General features: G+C 53.1%; 1 protein-coding gene across 4 annotated transcripts; it reads right to left on the reverse strand.

Annotated features, from left to right (window-relative positions):
• Positions 1–800: 800 nt before the first annotated feature.
• SLC38A5 (solute carrier family 38 member 5) lies at positions 801–10,031 on the reverse strand. 4 transcript variants are annotated; one of them, XM_040468774.1, is made up of 16 exons: positions 9,950–10,031; positions 8,441–8,494; positions 8,285–8,360; positions 7,749–7,864; positions 7,572–7,645; positions 6,854–6,946; positions 6,651–6,729; positions 4,856–4,938; positions 4,505–4,563; positions 4,270–4,407; positions 3,981–4,060; positions 3,237–3,337; positions 2,860–2,975; positions 1,911–2,055; positions 1,713–1,816; positions 801–1,250 (listed from the first exon to the last, which is right to left on the reverse strand). In XM_040468774.1, exons 2-16 carry the CDS (start codon positions 8,491–8,493, stop codon positions 1,149–1,151), a joined length of 1,419 nt encoding a protein of 472 aa, XP_040324708.1. In that variant the 5' UTR covers position 8,494; positions 9,950–10,031; the 3' UTR covers positions 801–1,148. The 4 variants fall into 4 exon arrangements, with proteins under 4 accessions (XP_040324708.1, XP_040324707.1, XP_040324710.1 ...); XM_040468773.1 differs by lacking the exon at positions 9,950–10,031 and adding an exon at positions 8,866–8,968; XM_040468776.1 differs by lacking the exons at positions 1,911–2,055; positions 9,950–10,031 and adding an exon at positions 8,866–8,968.
• Positions 10,032–13,606: the final 3,575 nt, after the last annotated feature.

Genomic DNA, 13,606 nt, shown 5'->3' on the forward strand with positions numbered 1-13,606 from the left:
TAACTGACTGAGCCACCCAGGCTCCCCTCTAAGATTTTATTTTTAAGTAATCTCTACACCTCACGTGAGGCTTGAACTCACAACCCTGAGATCAAGAGTCGCATGCTACACTGACGGAGCCAGCCAGGAGTCCCTCATAGTGCTCATCTTTATCAGAAATAATTAATCTCTTTTCCTCTCTTCTGCTAGATCAGGGATCAGCAATTTTTTTTTCTGAAAAGGGCCAGATAATAAATAGCTTAGGCTTTGTGGGCCATGTGGTCTCTGTTGCAACTCGTCAGCCCTGCTGTTGTAGCAATAAATAACCATAAACAATATGTAAGTGAGCAAGCATTATTGTGTTCCAATAAAAGATTTGCAGACACTGAAATTTAAATTTCATACTTTTCAGGTGTCACAAATTATTCCTCTTCTTATTTTTTTTTCAAGTACTTAGAAATGTGCAAACTATTCTTGGCTCAGGCCATACAAAAAGAGGCAGCAGGCTGCTGAATTTGGCTTGTAGGTCATAGTTTGCCTACTCTTTTGCTAGAACACCAACTATAGGGATTATTGTCTGCTTGATTCAACCCCAGCACCTAGAACAGTGCCTGGCACCCAGTAGGCTCTCAACAGGTTTCTTGAGTGAGGAAGTGAATGGAACAATGAGTTGAGTAGCAAGTTACTGAAGGAGTGGAGAAGTGAGTGAATACTTGAGAGCCAGTTCAGTCCTACTCTCAGGGCCTTAGTTTACCCCTGTCTGAACCTAGGCAGACTCCCCCAAGAAGACTTAGAAAGAGATGAGAAGGCTGAGACCAGAGTTGCAATGCAGCATCTTTATTCTTCCCCTTTAGCTCGAGGGTGATCCTGACAAACAGCTTCTGCCAAGAGAGGCAGAAAGGACTGGGCTGGGCAGGGATTCCCCAAAGACCTGGTCTCCTCCTCCTCCCATGGTGTTGGGCTTAGGGCCATGATCCAAGCTCAGCATCCCTGGGGAGGAGGGAAGTGGACCACTCTGCAACCTCTGCAGCCCCCTACTTCCAACAGCCATGATAATGGGAACCAGCCACCTCCACACAACAGGCAGGAGGGACCCAGGACAGGGGCCCCATCTTCCTCCACGTGCACAGGAGCATGCGCACGGGGGCCCAGGGAGGAGCAGGGCATGGTCAGTGTCCAGACACAGGGCTCTGGCCTGTGGCCCAGTTGGCAAACATAAAGCCTAGACTGATTGCCATGAAGAGGACCCCCAGGAGACCAAAACACAGAGCCTGTGGATGAGAGGGAGACAAGATGCAGTTGGTTGGGTCTCCAAACCAGAGCTCCTCCTGAGAATGTCCCTCTAGCCCTCCATCCCCTCCAGAGTGCCCCATGCATTCCAGACCCTCCTGCTCCCTCCCCTTCCTCAAAACCAGCCCCTTCCTAAGAATTCTTCTTTCATCCTTCTAGAACACTTCAGAGAGTACTCTCCTATATCCTCCTTGAAAGTGCTCCTGACCCTCTTCAAATAGTACTCCTTCTGTTGTCTGTAGAATGCTCCCTCTGTCTTTGCAGACCCTGCTGGTACTCTGTCTGCTCAGCCCCTTTCTAAGACAATCTCCTTCATTCTTCCAGACCACCTGCTCCTTTCCCCCCAGCCCCCTCTTGAAAATGTTCTTTTTATCTCTGGCCATCCAGGAGTGCTCTCTCCTCAGAATTCTCCCTCTTCCCCAACCCTCTCCTGGAATGCTCACCTGGATCTTAGGCCAGGAGTAGAGGGGCTCCACCTCAGTTGGTACAATGCGGAGGTAGAAGATGCTAGGAAGGATGAAGATGAGGCTAGGGGCTGAAGTGGACCCTGAAGGACAAGCAGGAGGGACAGAAACCAATGTAAGTTTGGGGTACCAGGCCCGTATTAGGTGGGGTCTGGGACTGGGGTTAGGGGTACTAACCAATAACCCCAAAGATATCCCGGATGGTTGGCACACAAATGACAAGAACATTGACCAAGACAAGCAGGATCAGGGCTATGGCCACGTGTCGTGGCCAGCTGAAGTCTCTGCTTGGGAAGAACAGCTGCTGCAGGGCCCGGCGGATCTGTGGTCAGAGTAGGGCAGGACACCAGTCAGGGCCCACGTGCTGCCTCCCCACTCCATGCGGTCATCTGACTTTAACTCCACCCTCCATCTGAGCACCCATCGTGCCTCCACCCTGTGTGAGATGCCTGATTCCCCCTCCATCTGACTATCTACATGTCCCCCTGGTCTGACCACCCATCGGTGCCTCCACCTTCTGAATGAGTATCCCGCCGCCCTTCTGACGATCCATGTGTCTTCCTTCTGTCTGATCACCCATCGATGCTTCTACCCACTATCTGAAATCTCTGCCTCCCTGTCTGACCACCCTCTTGTCCTTCCATTCTGTCTTAGATCCCTGCCTCTCTTTTGCCATCTGACTTCCTCAGCCTCCCTCCTCTGTCTAGTCATCCCACCTCCCCATCTGAGAGCCTTGGCCCCCCTTATACCTCACTACTTCTGCCTCCACTCTTTTTCTGTCCATCCCTGTTTCTTCATTCTGAGTGTCCATCTCTATGCCTCTACCCTGTCTGAGTATTCCTGCCTCCCTCTTCTGTCTGGACAGACATCTGTGCCCCCTCCCTCCAACTGACTACCCCTCTCCCTCTCATTCTCTCTGCCCTGACATCTATCCCCCATCTGTCTGACCATCTATTTTTGCGTTCTCTGTCCGTCTGCCAACTTTGCCTTCCCTATCTGTCCATCCCTGCCTCCTCCATCCATAAATCCACTCCTATCTCCACCCCCCAGTCAGACATCCATGCCTATGCCTTCTACATCCATCCACATCCCTCCACTCCATGGGCCCACCCTCAACCCCACGCACAGGGAACAGCACAACTGGCACAGTGAGAGTCACGGCGAGCAGCACTGCCAGGCGCACACAAAGGATGAGCAGGTCCTGCTGGCTGTACATGTGCAGCATCTCCGCCTCCACGCTATCTGGGATGTGGGACATGGGACATGGGATGCAGGATGTAGTGGGAGCACTAGGACCAGTGTCCCAGAAACACAAACTCATACACACACACACACACACACACACACACACACACACACCAAAATCTACATGTGTGATGTGCACCCTCTGTTTGGAAACTGATGGGTCCAGGGCACAGAGGAAAAGCACTCAGGTTCCTGCCCCAGCAGTCTGCCCACTCCCCACTCCAGCCCCCACCCAACCCTGGCCCCAGCCCCACTCACTGTAAAAGGTGAGGTATCCAAAGGTCGCAGTAAGCCCATACATGCAGAACATGGCCCCAATGGACACGTTGGCCACAGCCTGCATTCTGTGCTTGGAGGGCCTGAGTCATAGAGGTTATGGAACTGTCATGCCCAGACCCCTGGACTTGGTACAGGCGCTTCCAAAGTAGCCTGCACTCTCCAGAGTCCCCTTGTTCCTGAGCTGACATTCAGCTGGTACATGCTGAGATGCCCATCTCCACCTCCCCTGTGTGATTAGCCACGCCTCCCTCTGTCCAGCCATCTCACCCCATATGACCATCTTTGTCCATCTCCTCTGTCTGCCCATCTCTGCCTTTCCCTCACATCTGACCATCCATGCTGCGCCCCCATCTGATTCATCCACACATCCCCCTACCATATAATCCCTGCTCCCTCTTTTGTTCACCCATCCCCCATTCTACCTCCCCATCCCCATCTCCTCATCCCCATCCACGTATGCTACACCCTCCTTCTGATCATTCCTGCCTCCCCACTCTGTCCATTCACACTTGTACAGGATGTTAAAAGTAGAATATTTAAGCCCTAATCAGTAAAAAGTCACCGCCCTGCATTCCCCAAGGCCACTTCAACCGCCCCCCACCACCGGCACCAACTAGCCACCATCAAGCTACAGTACAAGGACCACTTGAGGGGCTGTCGGACATTATGACTCTCCTACCAGTTGCTGGCCCATCACATATGCCCACTTGCCTGCCCACTCACCGGCAGAGTTCTGTGTAGATGGGCAGCACCTCAGGGTGACAGACGAAGGCAAAAGCCATAATGGGCACCGTGTAGAACATCTAGGGGAATGGCCCAAGTACATGAGGTTAGAGCCTACAGGGTTATATCCCCTCCTCATCCGCCTGACCCCACCATTGCACTCCATATAAGACACATGGAAGCCCCCCGATATCTGATGCCCAGCTCCACTGTGAACAGAGTGGACCATGTGACGGGACCAGAGGGCCTAAGTGTGGTGCAAGCTCCAAACACATGCCTGCACACCCACCTGTGAGTCAACTGTGAACATATGGGCCTCACAGCTTCTGTTGAGTCCCTGGATGGGAAGGGCCGTAGGGTTCTTGCTCTCCACTTCCGTCTCATTGAGACCTACAGGACAGCCAAGCTGGAACTTCTTATAGATGACCTGGGGGAGGGTGGGGAAGCGAGGTCATGGGGAAGGCTATGACCCAATGTTCCAAACTCTTGCTTCACTTTTTCATGTTCTTCTCTTTCAGACTCACCGAGATGAGAAAAAACAGCATACAGGTCAAAGAGAGACCGCTGGTATATCCCAGGTAGCCTGCAAGAGGTAATATAGAGAGCCTCAGAAATCCAGGGACTCCCTACAGCAAATATCAAGCCCCAGTTTGGCCTTCAAGGCTACCTCACCCCAGTTAGGCCACATGTTGCACAAGCTTTTACTTCTTCCTGAACCAGCCTCCTCTCCACAGCAAACTCCTATTTATCTGTTAAAACCCACATCAAATAAGCTCACCCCTGGTATTCCATAGCCCTTGAAAATGGGGATTTTCTCAATCTGGCTCCCTTTTTCTGACTCCACTATCCAATGAACAACACAGGAAGCCTCTTACCCAAGTGTCTCATGAGGGCCAGTGGCAGGATGATTAACACACTGACAATGATGATGAGGAGGTTTCCCTTCAAGAACCAGCCCCTAGGGAGACAGGCAAACACAGTGACTAGCTGCCTGCCAAAGAAAACTGTCAGGCAGGCAGTCATAAACGACAGCCGGACACACAGATTTCTACCTGCAGTCAGGGGAGGTGAGCTGACGTCTCAGCTGTGAGAAGCCATTCAGGTGGTCACAGTGACAAATGGCACAATAGGATTGACAGAAACAACCAGACTGATTATCAGACTGTCAGTCAGACACTGTCAGAGGGACACAGCTAAGAAAGAACACACGCATGGCTGGACAAAACTGTGCCATCAGACTCGCCAGCAGACATACAACCAGATGGGCAGAAAATGCCCCAAATCAGTGAGACTCACACAGTCCAACACAGAGTACCAGACACAGAGTGAGTCATGACCCTGGTGTGTCTGACAGGCAGAACAACAGTCTGATGATCTGGTAGTCAGGCAATGATGCAAAGTCAGACAAGAAGTCAGGAACACACACATGTGGTTTTTTGAACAGGTCAAGGTTTGTCGAATATCCAAAAGTAGCCAGGCCAACTTGGCCATATAGCCAAAGACTGAACTAGAGACAAAATCAGCCAGCTGGCTATACTGTTGGAACCAAGTTCAAAGAAAGAGTGGAAACTGTACAGATATTGGAGGGAGGTACCCAGGTAAGACAGTTACACAAAATCAGCTGAAAAACTGCTCATTTGTTCAAAGGAATTTTATTAATTGCCTGCTATGTTCCAGGCATTCACACACTATCTCATACACACAGTTACACAGAAATAAACCAACAAAGCACCATTGGCCATATATATACAGTGGGAGATAATTATAATAATTAGACACACCTAGTCACACAGATTATCAGATACCTAAATGGCTTCAGAATGAAACCAAAGATCTAACAGGATACACAGAGTCAGCCATTATATACAAACAACTGAACAGATTTAGTTAGCAGATGGATCCAAAATCAAACATACAGTCAACTAGACGCATACGCAGAACATCAGTCAAACACACACGGCTGGAACCATAGTACAGAGGACATATAGTCAGAGTAGAGGATCACACACACTCAGCCAGAGAGAATTTGCCAGAAAAAAATGGTTGCCAAATTAAACACACAGGTGGGATTCTACTGGAACATACAGTTGGAGCAAATCACATATACGTAGTTGGCACCACAGTTCGCTGCACACACACGGTTGCAGTTAGTGACCGTGCACTTCGAGCTAGACAGATTTCCACCAGCCTGATGGACCCTGAATCAAACAGAATCTGCTGGACAGGGAAAGTCAGAGTAAGCAAATGTCAAACACACATGGTTGGGATCGCAGCATTCAGAACACAGCTGTAGTCAGTTGTCATACAGCTGGCCACAGAATCTGCCAGTACAGCAGTCCAGAACCAAATCCACAGAGTTTAGGTCTACTCGATATGTACAGTCGCCTGGTCGGTATCAGAGTGTACTGGACATACGGAGTCGGCTACCCGACAGAATCAGCCAGAACAAGTCACAAAAATCAACGCGTGGTCTGCTGTATAGTCAGATCAACGGTCACACTTTCTGTCGGCATCATAATATGTTAAGAATCACAGTCTGACCAGACTGGCCAGCCCAACAATCTCTGAACACCTAGGAGTCAACTGAGCACAGAGTTGAAGATGGCAGCCAGACCGCACAGGTAGAGTCAGTGGCCTGCAGGCCAGAGCTAAGGGGTGTTTCTCACTCACCCCTCAGGGTCCATGTCCAAGAAGGTGCCGATAACCAGAGGGAGTTCGGATTTGATGATGAACAGGTAACTGGACATGGCTGGTGCAGGTGGGGGGAGGTATAAGCAGAAGGATTCCCCTCATCCTCCCAGCCCAGCCTGAGGAAGCCCACCCCACCTCACCCTCTTCCCCCAAGCTGATCCCCTACCTCCCAGAGTCCTCACCCCCAACATTGTGCAGACAGATCACCGCAGCCACCACTACTTTCCCTGCAGGCCCCAGCGCCCTCTGTCCCAGCTGCTCATAGGCTCGGATGCCTGGGGTAGGGAGACAGGAAGGAATGCGCTGTGGGTCCAGGAGGCTAGGCAAGGGGTAAGGAACTGGGTGGGGGGTGGAGGGGAGCAGTTGAGGGTCAGGGAGCTGAGGAACTGGGGCTTGGGGTAATTGGATCTGATTGATGGAAGCTGGAGATGAGGGTTAAGCAGTGAACTTGGGCTAGGCTTGCAGTGGAGCCTGGGAGGTGGGAATCTGTGACCAGAGAAAAGGTTGGGGACCAAATGTGGGTAGTGGGTCGTGGGATTCTTGGGTTGTGAAGCTGGCTTCCACAATTAGGGGGAGCTGGAGACTGAGGAGTGGAGGTGAGAGGTGGAGTAATCTGGGTGTGGGGAGGGTCTGAGAAATGAGGTTTGACGCCAGACTGAGGGTGAGGGGTGAGGATTGAGAAGAGGAGATCTGGGAGCCCAGATAAGTTCTGAAGGCCAAGGTGTGGTTTGAGGTCTGGAGTCCAGGGAGTTAAGTATGGGGTCTGGGGTCCTGGGTCCAGGATCTGGGATCCATGTGGTACTTTCAGAATCTAGGGTTTGGGCTGAGGTCTAGGGTCTCAGGTCAGAGGGGTAGATCCAGAGTCTGGGGTCCAAGATCTGCGTTGAGCTCTGGCCTTACCTACAACACCGGCACAGGTCAGCAGGAGATGGATGGAATATGAAGATAGAAACGCAATGCATAGCAGCAGGGCCCTGTGGCAGATGGCACAGCTCAGACTTGGCCCCAGGCCTCCTGCATGTCCCACACAGCACCCCTGCCCCCTGGCCCAGGCCACCCCGGCCGCCCAAGACTCACAAGAAGAAGAGGACCCCTGTGTGAGCCATGGCATAGGCCAGTCCCAGGATGCCACTGCCCATGATGGCGTTGCTGAGATTGAACACGGACATTCCAAACGATGTCTTCCCTTCGAACTGCAGGTAAGGGCCAGGCCGGGCACACATGGGGAAGGAGATCAGGTAACGGGACCAGCGCTGGGGCCCAGGAAAGACTAGGGGAGAAGTGACCAGGACGGGGAGAAGCCCAGAAAGGACTATAGGACGGAAACTAGGAAGGAAAAAAAAGTGGAAGCCAGGGAGAAGCTGGGGAAGCAAGAGCTAGGAAGGAAGAACTAGGAGGAACTTTGGACGGGAGCAGCTGGAAATGGAGAGGAACAGGGGAGGAGGGTGGAGCAGCCACCAGAGGCAAAACAGTGAGGGAGGAGAGTGGCTGAGGGACCAGAGCGGCTGGGGACAGGAAATAGCCAGGCAGGGAACCCCTGGGAAGAGGGAACAGTAGGGGAAGAGATGAGCTGGGCAAGGTGCAGCCAGGACAGATCCTGTGAGGTCACTCACATCCATGAACTCGATTGGCTTCCTCCCAGGAGCAGGAGGATGGCTGGGCAGGAAGCCCTCGCGTTCCTGCCTGTAGCTGGAGAAGGCAGGGAAATTGGGGCTGGTGAGAGGGTAATCCTGACCTCTAACCTTTGTCCCCCTGGGCCCCCGACTCACCCCAGAGCATCCGCAGGGAGGGCTCCGTTCATCTTTGGGTCCTGAAGTTCCATCCTGTGGGCAGAGAAATGGGGGTGGGGATCAGAGATGGGGGGGCTACAGAGTAGGGAGAGCTAGATGAATAGGGTAGGGGGTCAGACAGAGACAGATGGAGAAACAGAAACAGAGGTGAGGCAAGGGGAACAGGAACAGAGGGATGAGAGAGACTGAGAGATAAATGGAGAGACTCGAAGACAACAGTGAGAGGACGACAGAAAGAGATGGGAGGCAGAGAAGGGAATCGGAGGGGGAGGGATGCCAACAGTTACTCAGACAGGCAGAAAAAGAGGGCAGCGAGAGACAAATAGAGGGGGAGAGGGGCAGAGACTGAGAGAGAAAGAAAGAGAGAGAGAGAGAGAGAGAGAGAGAGAGAGAGAGAGACCGACCCCACAGCAGACGAGATGGCCATTTGGAGCTGGGATAGCCTGTCCTTCCAGAACCCACACTCACTCTGTCTCTCTCACTGTCTCTTTCCTTGCCACCACCCCGGCCCCCCCCCCCCTTCCCTCCACCCTCACCGCTTGGCCAAGCCTCTTACTCCTTACAGGGACACGTGTCGGCCCGGCTGCCCCCCCCCTCCGACCCCCCCCCGCCCCCCCCCCCCCCCCCGGCCTGGGCCCCGAGCCTGAGCCCAGAGCTGATGCAAGCTGTTGCAGGAGCTGGAGGTGGGGGGCCAACTTGGTGACCTTAACCCCCCACCCCCACCCCATGCTGCAAACTGCCCTCCGCCACAACTCTGAATATCCTCACTAGAAGCCAAAGACAATTCTCCAATCAGAGCCTCCTTCCAGGGATAGAAATGACCCAGGGACCCCCACTTAATCCCCCTTTTAGGGATTAGATTTTTTTCTCAGACCCCTGTCAAGTCCTAAACACTCGTTCTTCTGGCACAAATAACTTTAGAGACACTTCCAGACTTAAGATCCTTCTTGGTCTTGGGGTGTCTCAGGAACCTGCTCTGAGCCCTAATCTCCCCCTCCTGACGATGAGCTATCTCAGAAACCTGCATCAAAAGCTCCATCCCAAGGCCTGATGTGTTTCCTGGGGTGGAGGTGCTCCAGGAGGGGCCCCTGTCTTCTGGATGGAGTGTCTCTGAAGATACCCCCTCACCCCGCGCGCGCCCAGAGCTCACTTCCTGAGAGTGCAGTATCTCAGAAACTCCCATTCAAGGTCCCCATCATTGCTAAAAGTGCCTCTGGGAAACCCCCTCCCCAAGCCCCTAATCCCCTTCCTGGGAAGGGGAGGGCTCTCAAGGAGTCCCATGCTCAGTCGCGAGCACTCTCTGGAGACTCTCAATCACTTCTGAATTCACTTCCTGGGAGCTAGGTACCATTCAATTCTCCACTAGGGCTAAAAATGTCTCCAGGGGAACCCCCCTCTACGGAGGTTCCCCCAGAGAACCTCTCCCAGGATCCCCACTCATGCCTCGGGGTCTCCGGAGCCCCGACCCGGCCAGTATCCCCTCCTCACCTCCCTGCTCCTCTCAGCTCCTGAAGCCACCGTAACTCACTAGGGCTCTGGGACCCCACGGCCCCGGCAAGGCTCCCCTTCAGCGGACCCTGCCCCCGCCCCGCCCCGTGGCCAATCAGCTCCTCCGCGCTTGCTAGGTGGCTAATCAGCGCAGCCCGCGCCGCATCTGGCCCGCGGATTTTTTTTTTTTTTTTCTAGGAAGAACTTTTAATTTTAATTCAGTTTCCCTCCATCTGGCTTTCGGCTGAGGACAGGGGGTGGGGGAGGAGGGCGCCCTCCTTCACCTGCACCCACGTGGAGAGAGACAGAGGTGTGTGGGGGCCTTGGGTAGGGGGAGGTGGACAGAAAGATTGAGGGGGTAGATCCACACTTAGAAGGACACGCAGGCAGAGGCAACTGACTCAGGGATCAGACACACGGAGGATGCAGAGAGGAGAGACAGACATCGTAAGGGAAACGATCACAAATAGAGAAAGGCGGGCAGGCGACACAATACAAGAACAGACAACAGAGAGGGCAGAAAGACAGCCATGTTGAGGAGTGGTCGATAGGCAGAGGGGCAGCCATGGGGAAAAAAAAGAGAGGTGCAGACAGACTCAGAAGCAGACGGGGGAGGGGGGGAGGCCTCCTCAGAAGCATCTGGAGGAAGGCGACAGGCAGTCAGGCCCAGTAATAAACAGGAGACGCAACTGGCAGACAGACAGGTGGACACAGCCAGACACATCCCCAGAGGCTGGGAACAGACACACCAGCAGAGAGAGACAAGGGGAAAGAGGGAGTGGTTGAGGTAGGGAGACACCTAGAGGGACAGATGACGACAGGCAGAGGGAGAGTCAGATTCAGGCAGAGGGACAGACAGGGTAGATGGACAGACCTGGGAGCGGCAGTGCGACAGGTGCAGGAAGACACAGCCAGGCCACTATGGGCTGACCTCAGAGAGAGAGCCTAGCTTAGGCAAAAAAAAGTGCTGGACCCCAGCCCAGGCATTGGGTGGGGATTGTCCACACCCTAACTTAGGAGCCCCACTGTCTGTCTGTCTGCCTTCTATGTGGGTCTGTCTGTTCACTCTCATCCAAGCATGTGACAGGCATGTCTGTCCCAGGCAAAGCATGTGTCTCCTGCACAGAGTCAGGCGGATCGGACTTGGGGTCCGGGCCCAACTCCACTGGGCTGCTTGAGGCCCTGGTGGACAAGAGGCCTCTGTCTGGGCCTCTTCACCCTCCTGCCCATCCCCCACAGGGAGCACAGAATTCCCGGAAAGGCCAGGGGCTGGCTGGGGCTTCAAAGCTAGCCTAGATGCCCCCACCCTACCCGCAGTCGGAGGAGGGTAAGGGATGGGGCGGTTACTTCCCCCACAGCAGGAGAGAACACTCAGGGGTCACAACCCCATCCAGGGGCTCAGAGGTAGAGGCCGCCTCACCCATCACCCACAGAAGCACAAACTTGCACGCAGACTCACAGCCACACACAGAGAATATGGGCTGACATAAGAACACTCACAGACTGCGCATCGAGAGCCCAGGTCACATTGAGAGTACAGTCACATACTCAACAGCCACACCAAACGACTCACTATTCCAGGTATCATCACCCCCAGCCTCAGCGTCGCGTCCAGAGAACACAGACTGACACGCGATGGGCTCGTGCTGATTTACAGCCCCTCTAGACTCATGGACATCATCACCCAGGGACTCAAGAGCCATACCCTAGGGAGCCGACAGGCAAATCGCACACAGACTCACAGCTGCACACAGAGCACACAAATATGATTTCCTACAGCCGACAACATCATGCGTGGGCCCAGTGTCTCACAAATCAAATCAGAAGAGACACATATAGGGGTGCACAAACAGGGGAAGCAGGGAGGCAGAGAGTACACTTACTGTCATTACAAAGGGGGAAATCCAGAAAATACATCTTAAACTGCATGAAGAGGAAACAAAGGAACCAGAGAGTACACAAACAGCAGCACCAAAAGAAACACACACACCTACACTACCTCACCACAGACAGACACAAACAGGGTGGCAGAGAAGAAAGGCACACAGACACAGGACACACACGCCTACGGGCAAGACAAACACACTCAGCGCCCATCAGCATTACGAAGGAGACACGTAAACACCCAAGGAACATACACACGACCCCATAGAGACGAACTGCGCAAACAGACCACCGTTGCCATAGTGACACACCCAGTTGCCATAAAGGGAACACAGGAGTTGGACAGGCAGCCATGGTCACAAGATACACCCAGGCAAGTTGCATAGGAAGACACAAGTGGAGCTCACATACGTGTGTTTGTGGCTGAGAACATGTACAGGCAGATGAGATACATTGAGGGTATTCAAATACACACCCACACACCCACACACACACACACACACACACACACACACACACCACAGAGTCTCCCCTTGTCTATCCCGGCCTATTCTGATGTCTCTCTCCTCTCATGGTCCTCCTCCCCCTAGAGCCATTACACATCTGTGCTAGAGGCTGGCCAGGGAAAGAGACACCTGTTGGCAGAGGCCTTGGCCTACATGGCTATGGTATGTGTGGCGGGTGGGGTTGGGGGGGGGGGGGGGAGGCTAGGCAGATGTCTAGATTTCAAGAGAAGTCTGAAGCGTCCTGCCCAAAAAAGCTAGTATACCTTGGACAACAAACAGATACCCCTATCCACCACCTCCCAGCAGCAATGTCCTGCCCTGATCATTCCCTGGCCCTCCAACATTGCCCGGTGCAGGGCCGCCAGGCACACAGCAGGTGCTCAATAAATGCCACTTATCAAGTGCCATATTATCATCATTCTTATTTTTATTTCTGCCAAGTGAACTCTTCTCCGGGAGGGACAAACCTGCACCCAGCTCCGCACCCTATAGCTTAGCTAAGTTTCAGGGCACTGAAAATGGCAAGTGTTCAACATATGCTGGTAGGAGGGAAAACAAAGGGAAAGGGAAATCTGGCTGCGGAGGGAGGGCAGCTTGCTTTAGAAGGAACAGATGTCTTTAAGCTTGACCAAGGCCTTGAGACTGTGCCAGGGATAAGAATGCTTTGTTAATTCACCGAAGTAAGGTCCTTTCTCGGGGTCATTTAAGGCTTTTGTTGGTTCAGTAAAGCAGACCCTTGTGTGACGTTTGGGATTCCTATCGAGTCTATTAAAAGTCGGCTTGGGTTCCTGTCGGTTCTTATAAGCAGATCCCTGCTTTTCATTAAAACAGGTCACTGCTCAGCAGCCTTCAGGGGAGGGAGCCACAGAGCAAAGCAGTTAACACCAAGAGCTTTCCCCGCTCTGCCACTTACTAGCTGTGTGGCCTGGAGCATATTCTGAAACCTCTCTGTCTCAGCTTCCCCCCGCGGCATAGTAACACCTAACTCTTAGGGCCCCTGGGAAAACCCGAGTGAATTAACACAGGTAAAGCGCTGAGAACAATGCCTGACACACAGTAATTGCTCAATAACATATTTGTGAAAGGAATTAATGAATTCTTCTCTGCCTGTGAATGCAACCCCCTACTGGGCTGCATTTAGGATTCTAATCTCCCCTTTCAGGCAGGCTCCCCACTGAGAGACTCTTCCGTCCCTCAAAGCAGCCCCGGGGGCAGCAAGGCTTTTTTGAGTTTGTGTCTAGTCCCCTGCACCTGGACCACCCCTGTC

This window comes from Herpailurus yagouaroundi, unplaced genomic scaffold (genome assembly GCF_014898765.1).
Source record: "Herpailurus yagouaroundi ecotype Mexico unplaced genomic scaffold, PumYag 67793, whole genome shotgun sequence".
In the NCBI taxonomy this organism is placed as follows: domain Eukaryota; kingdom Metazoa; phylum Chordata; class Mammalia; order Carnivora; family Felidae; genus Herpailurus; species Herpailurus yagouaroundi.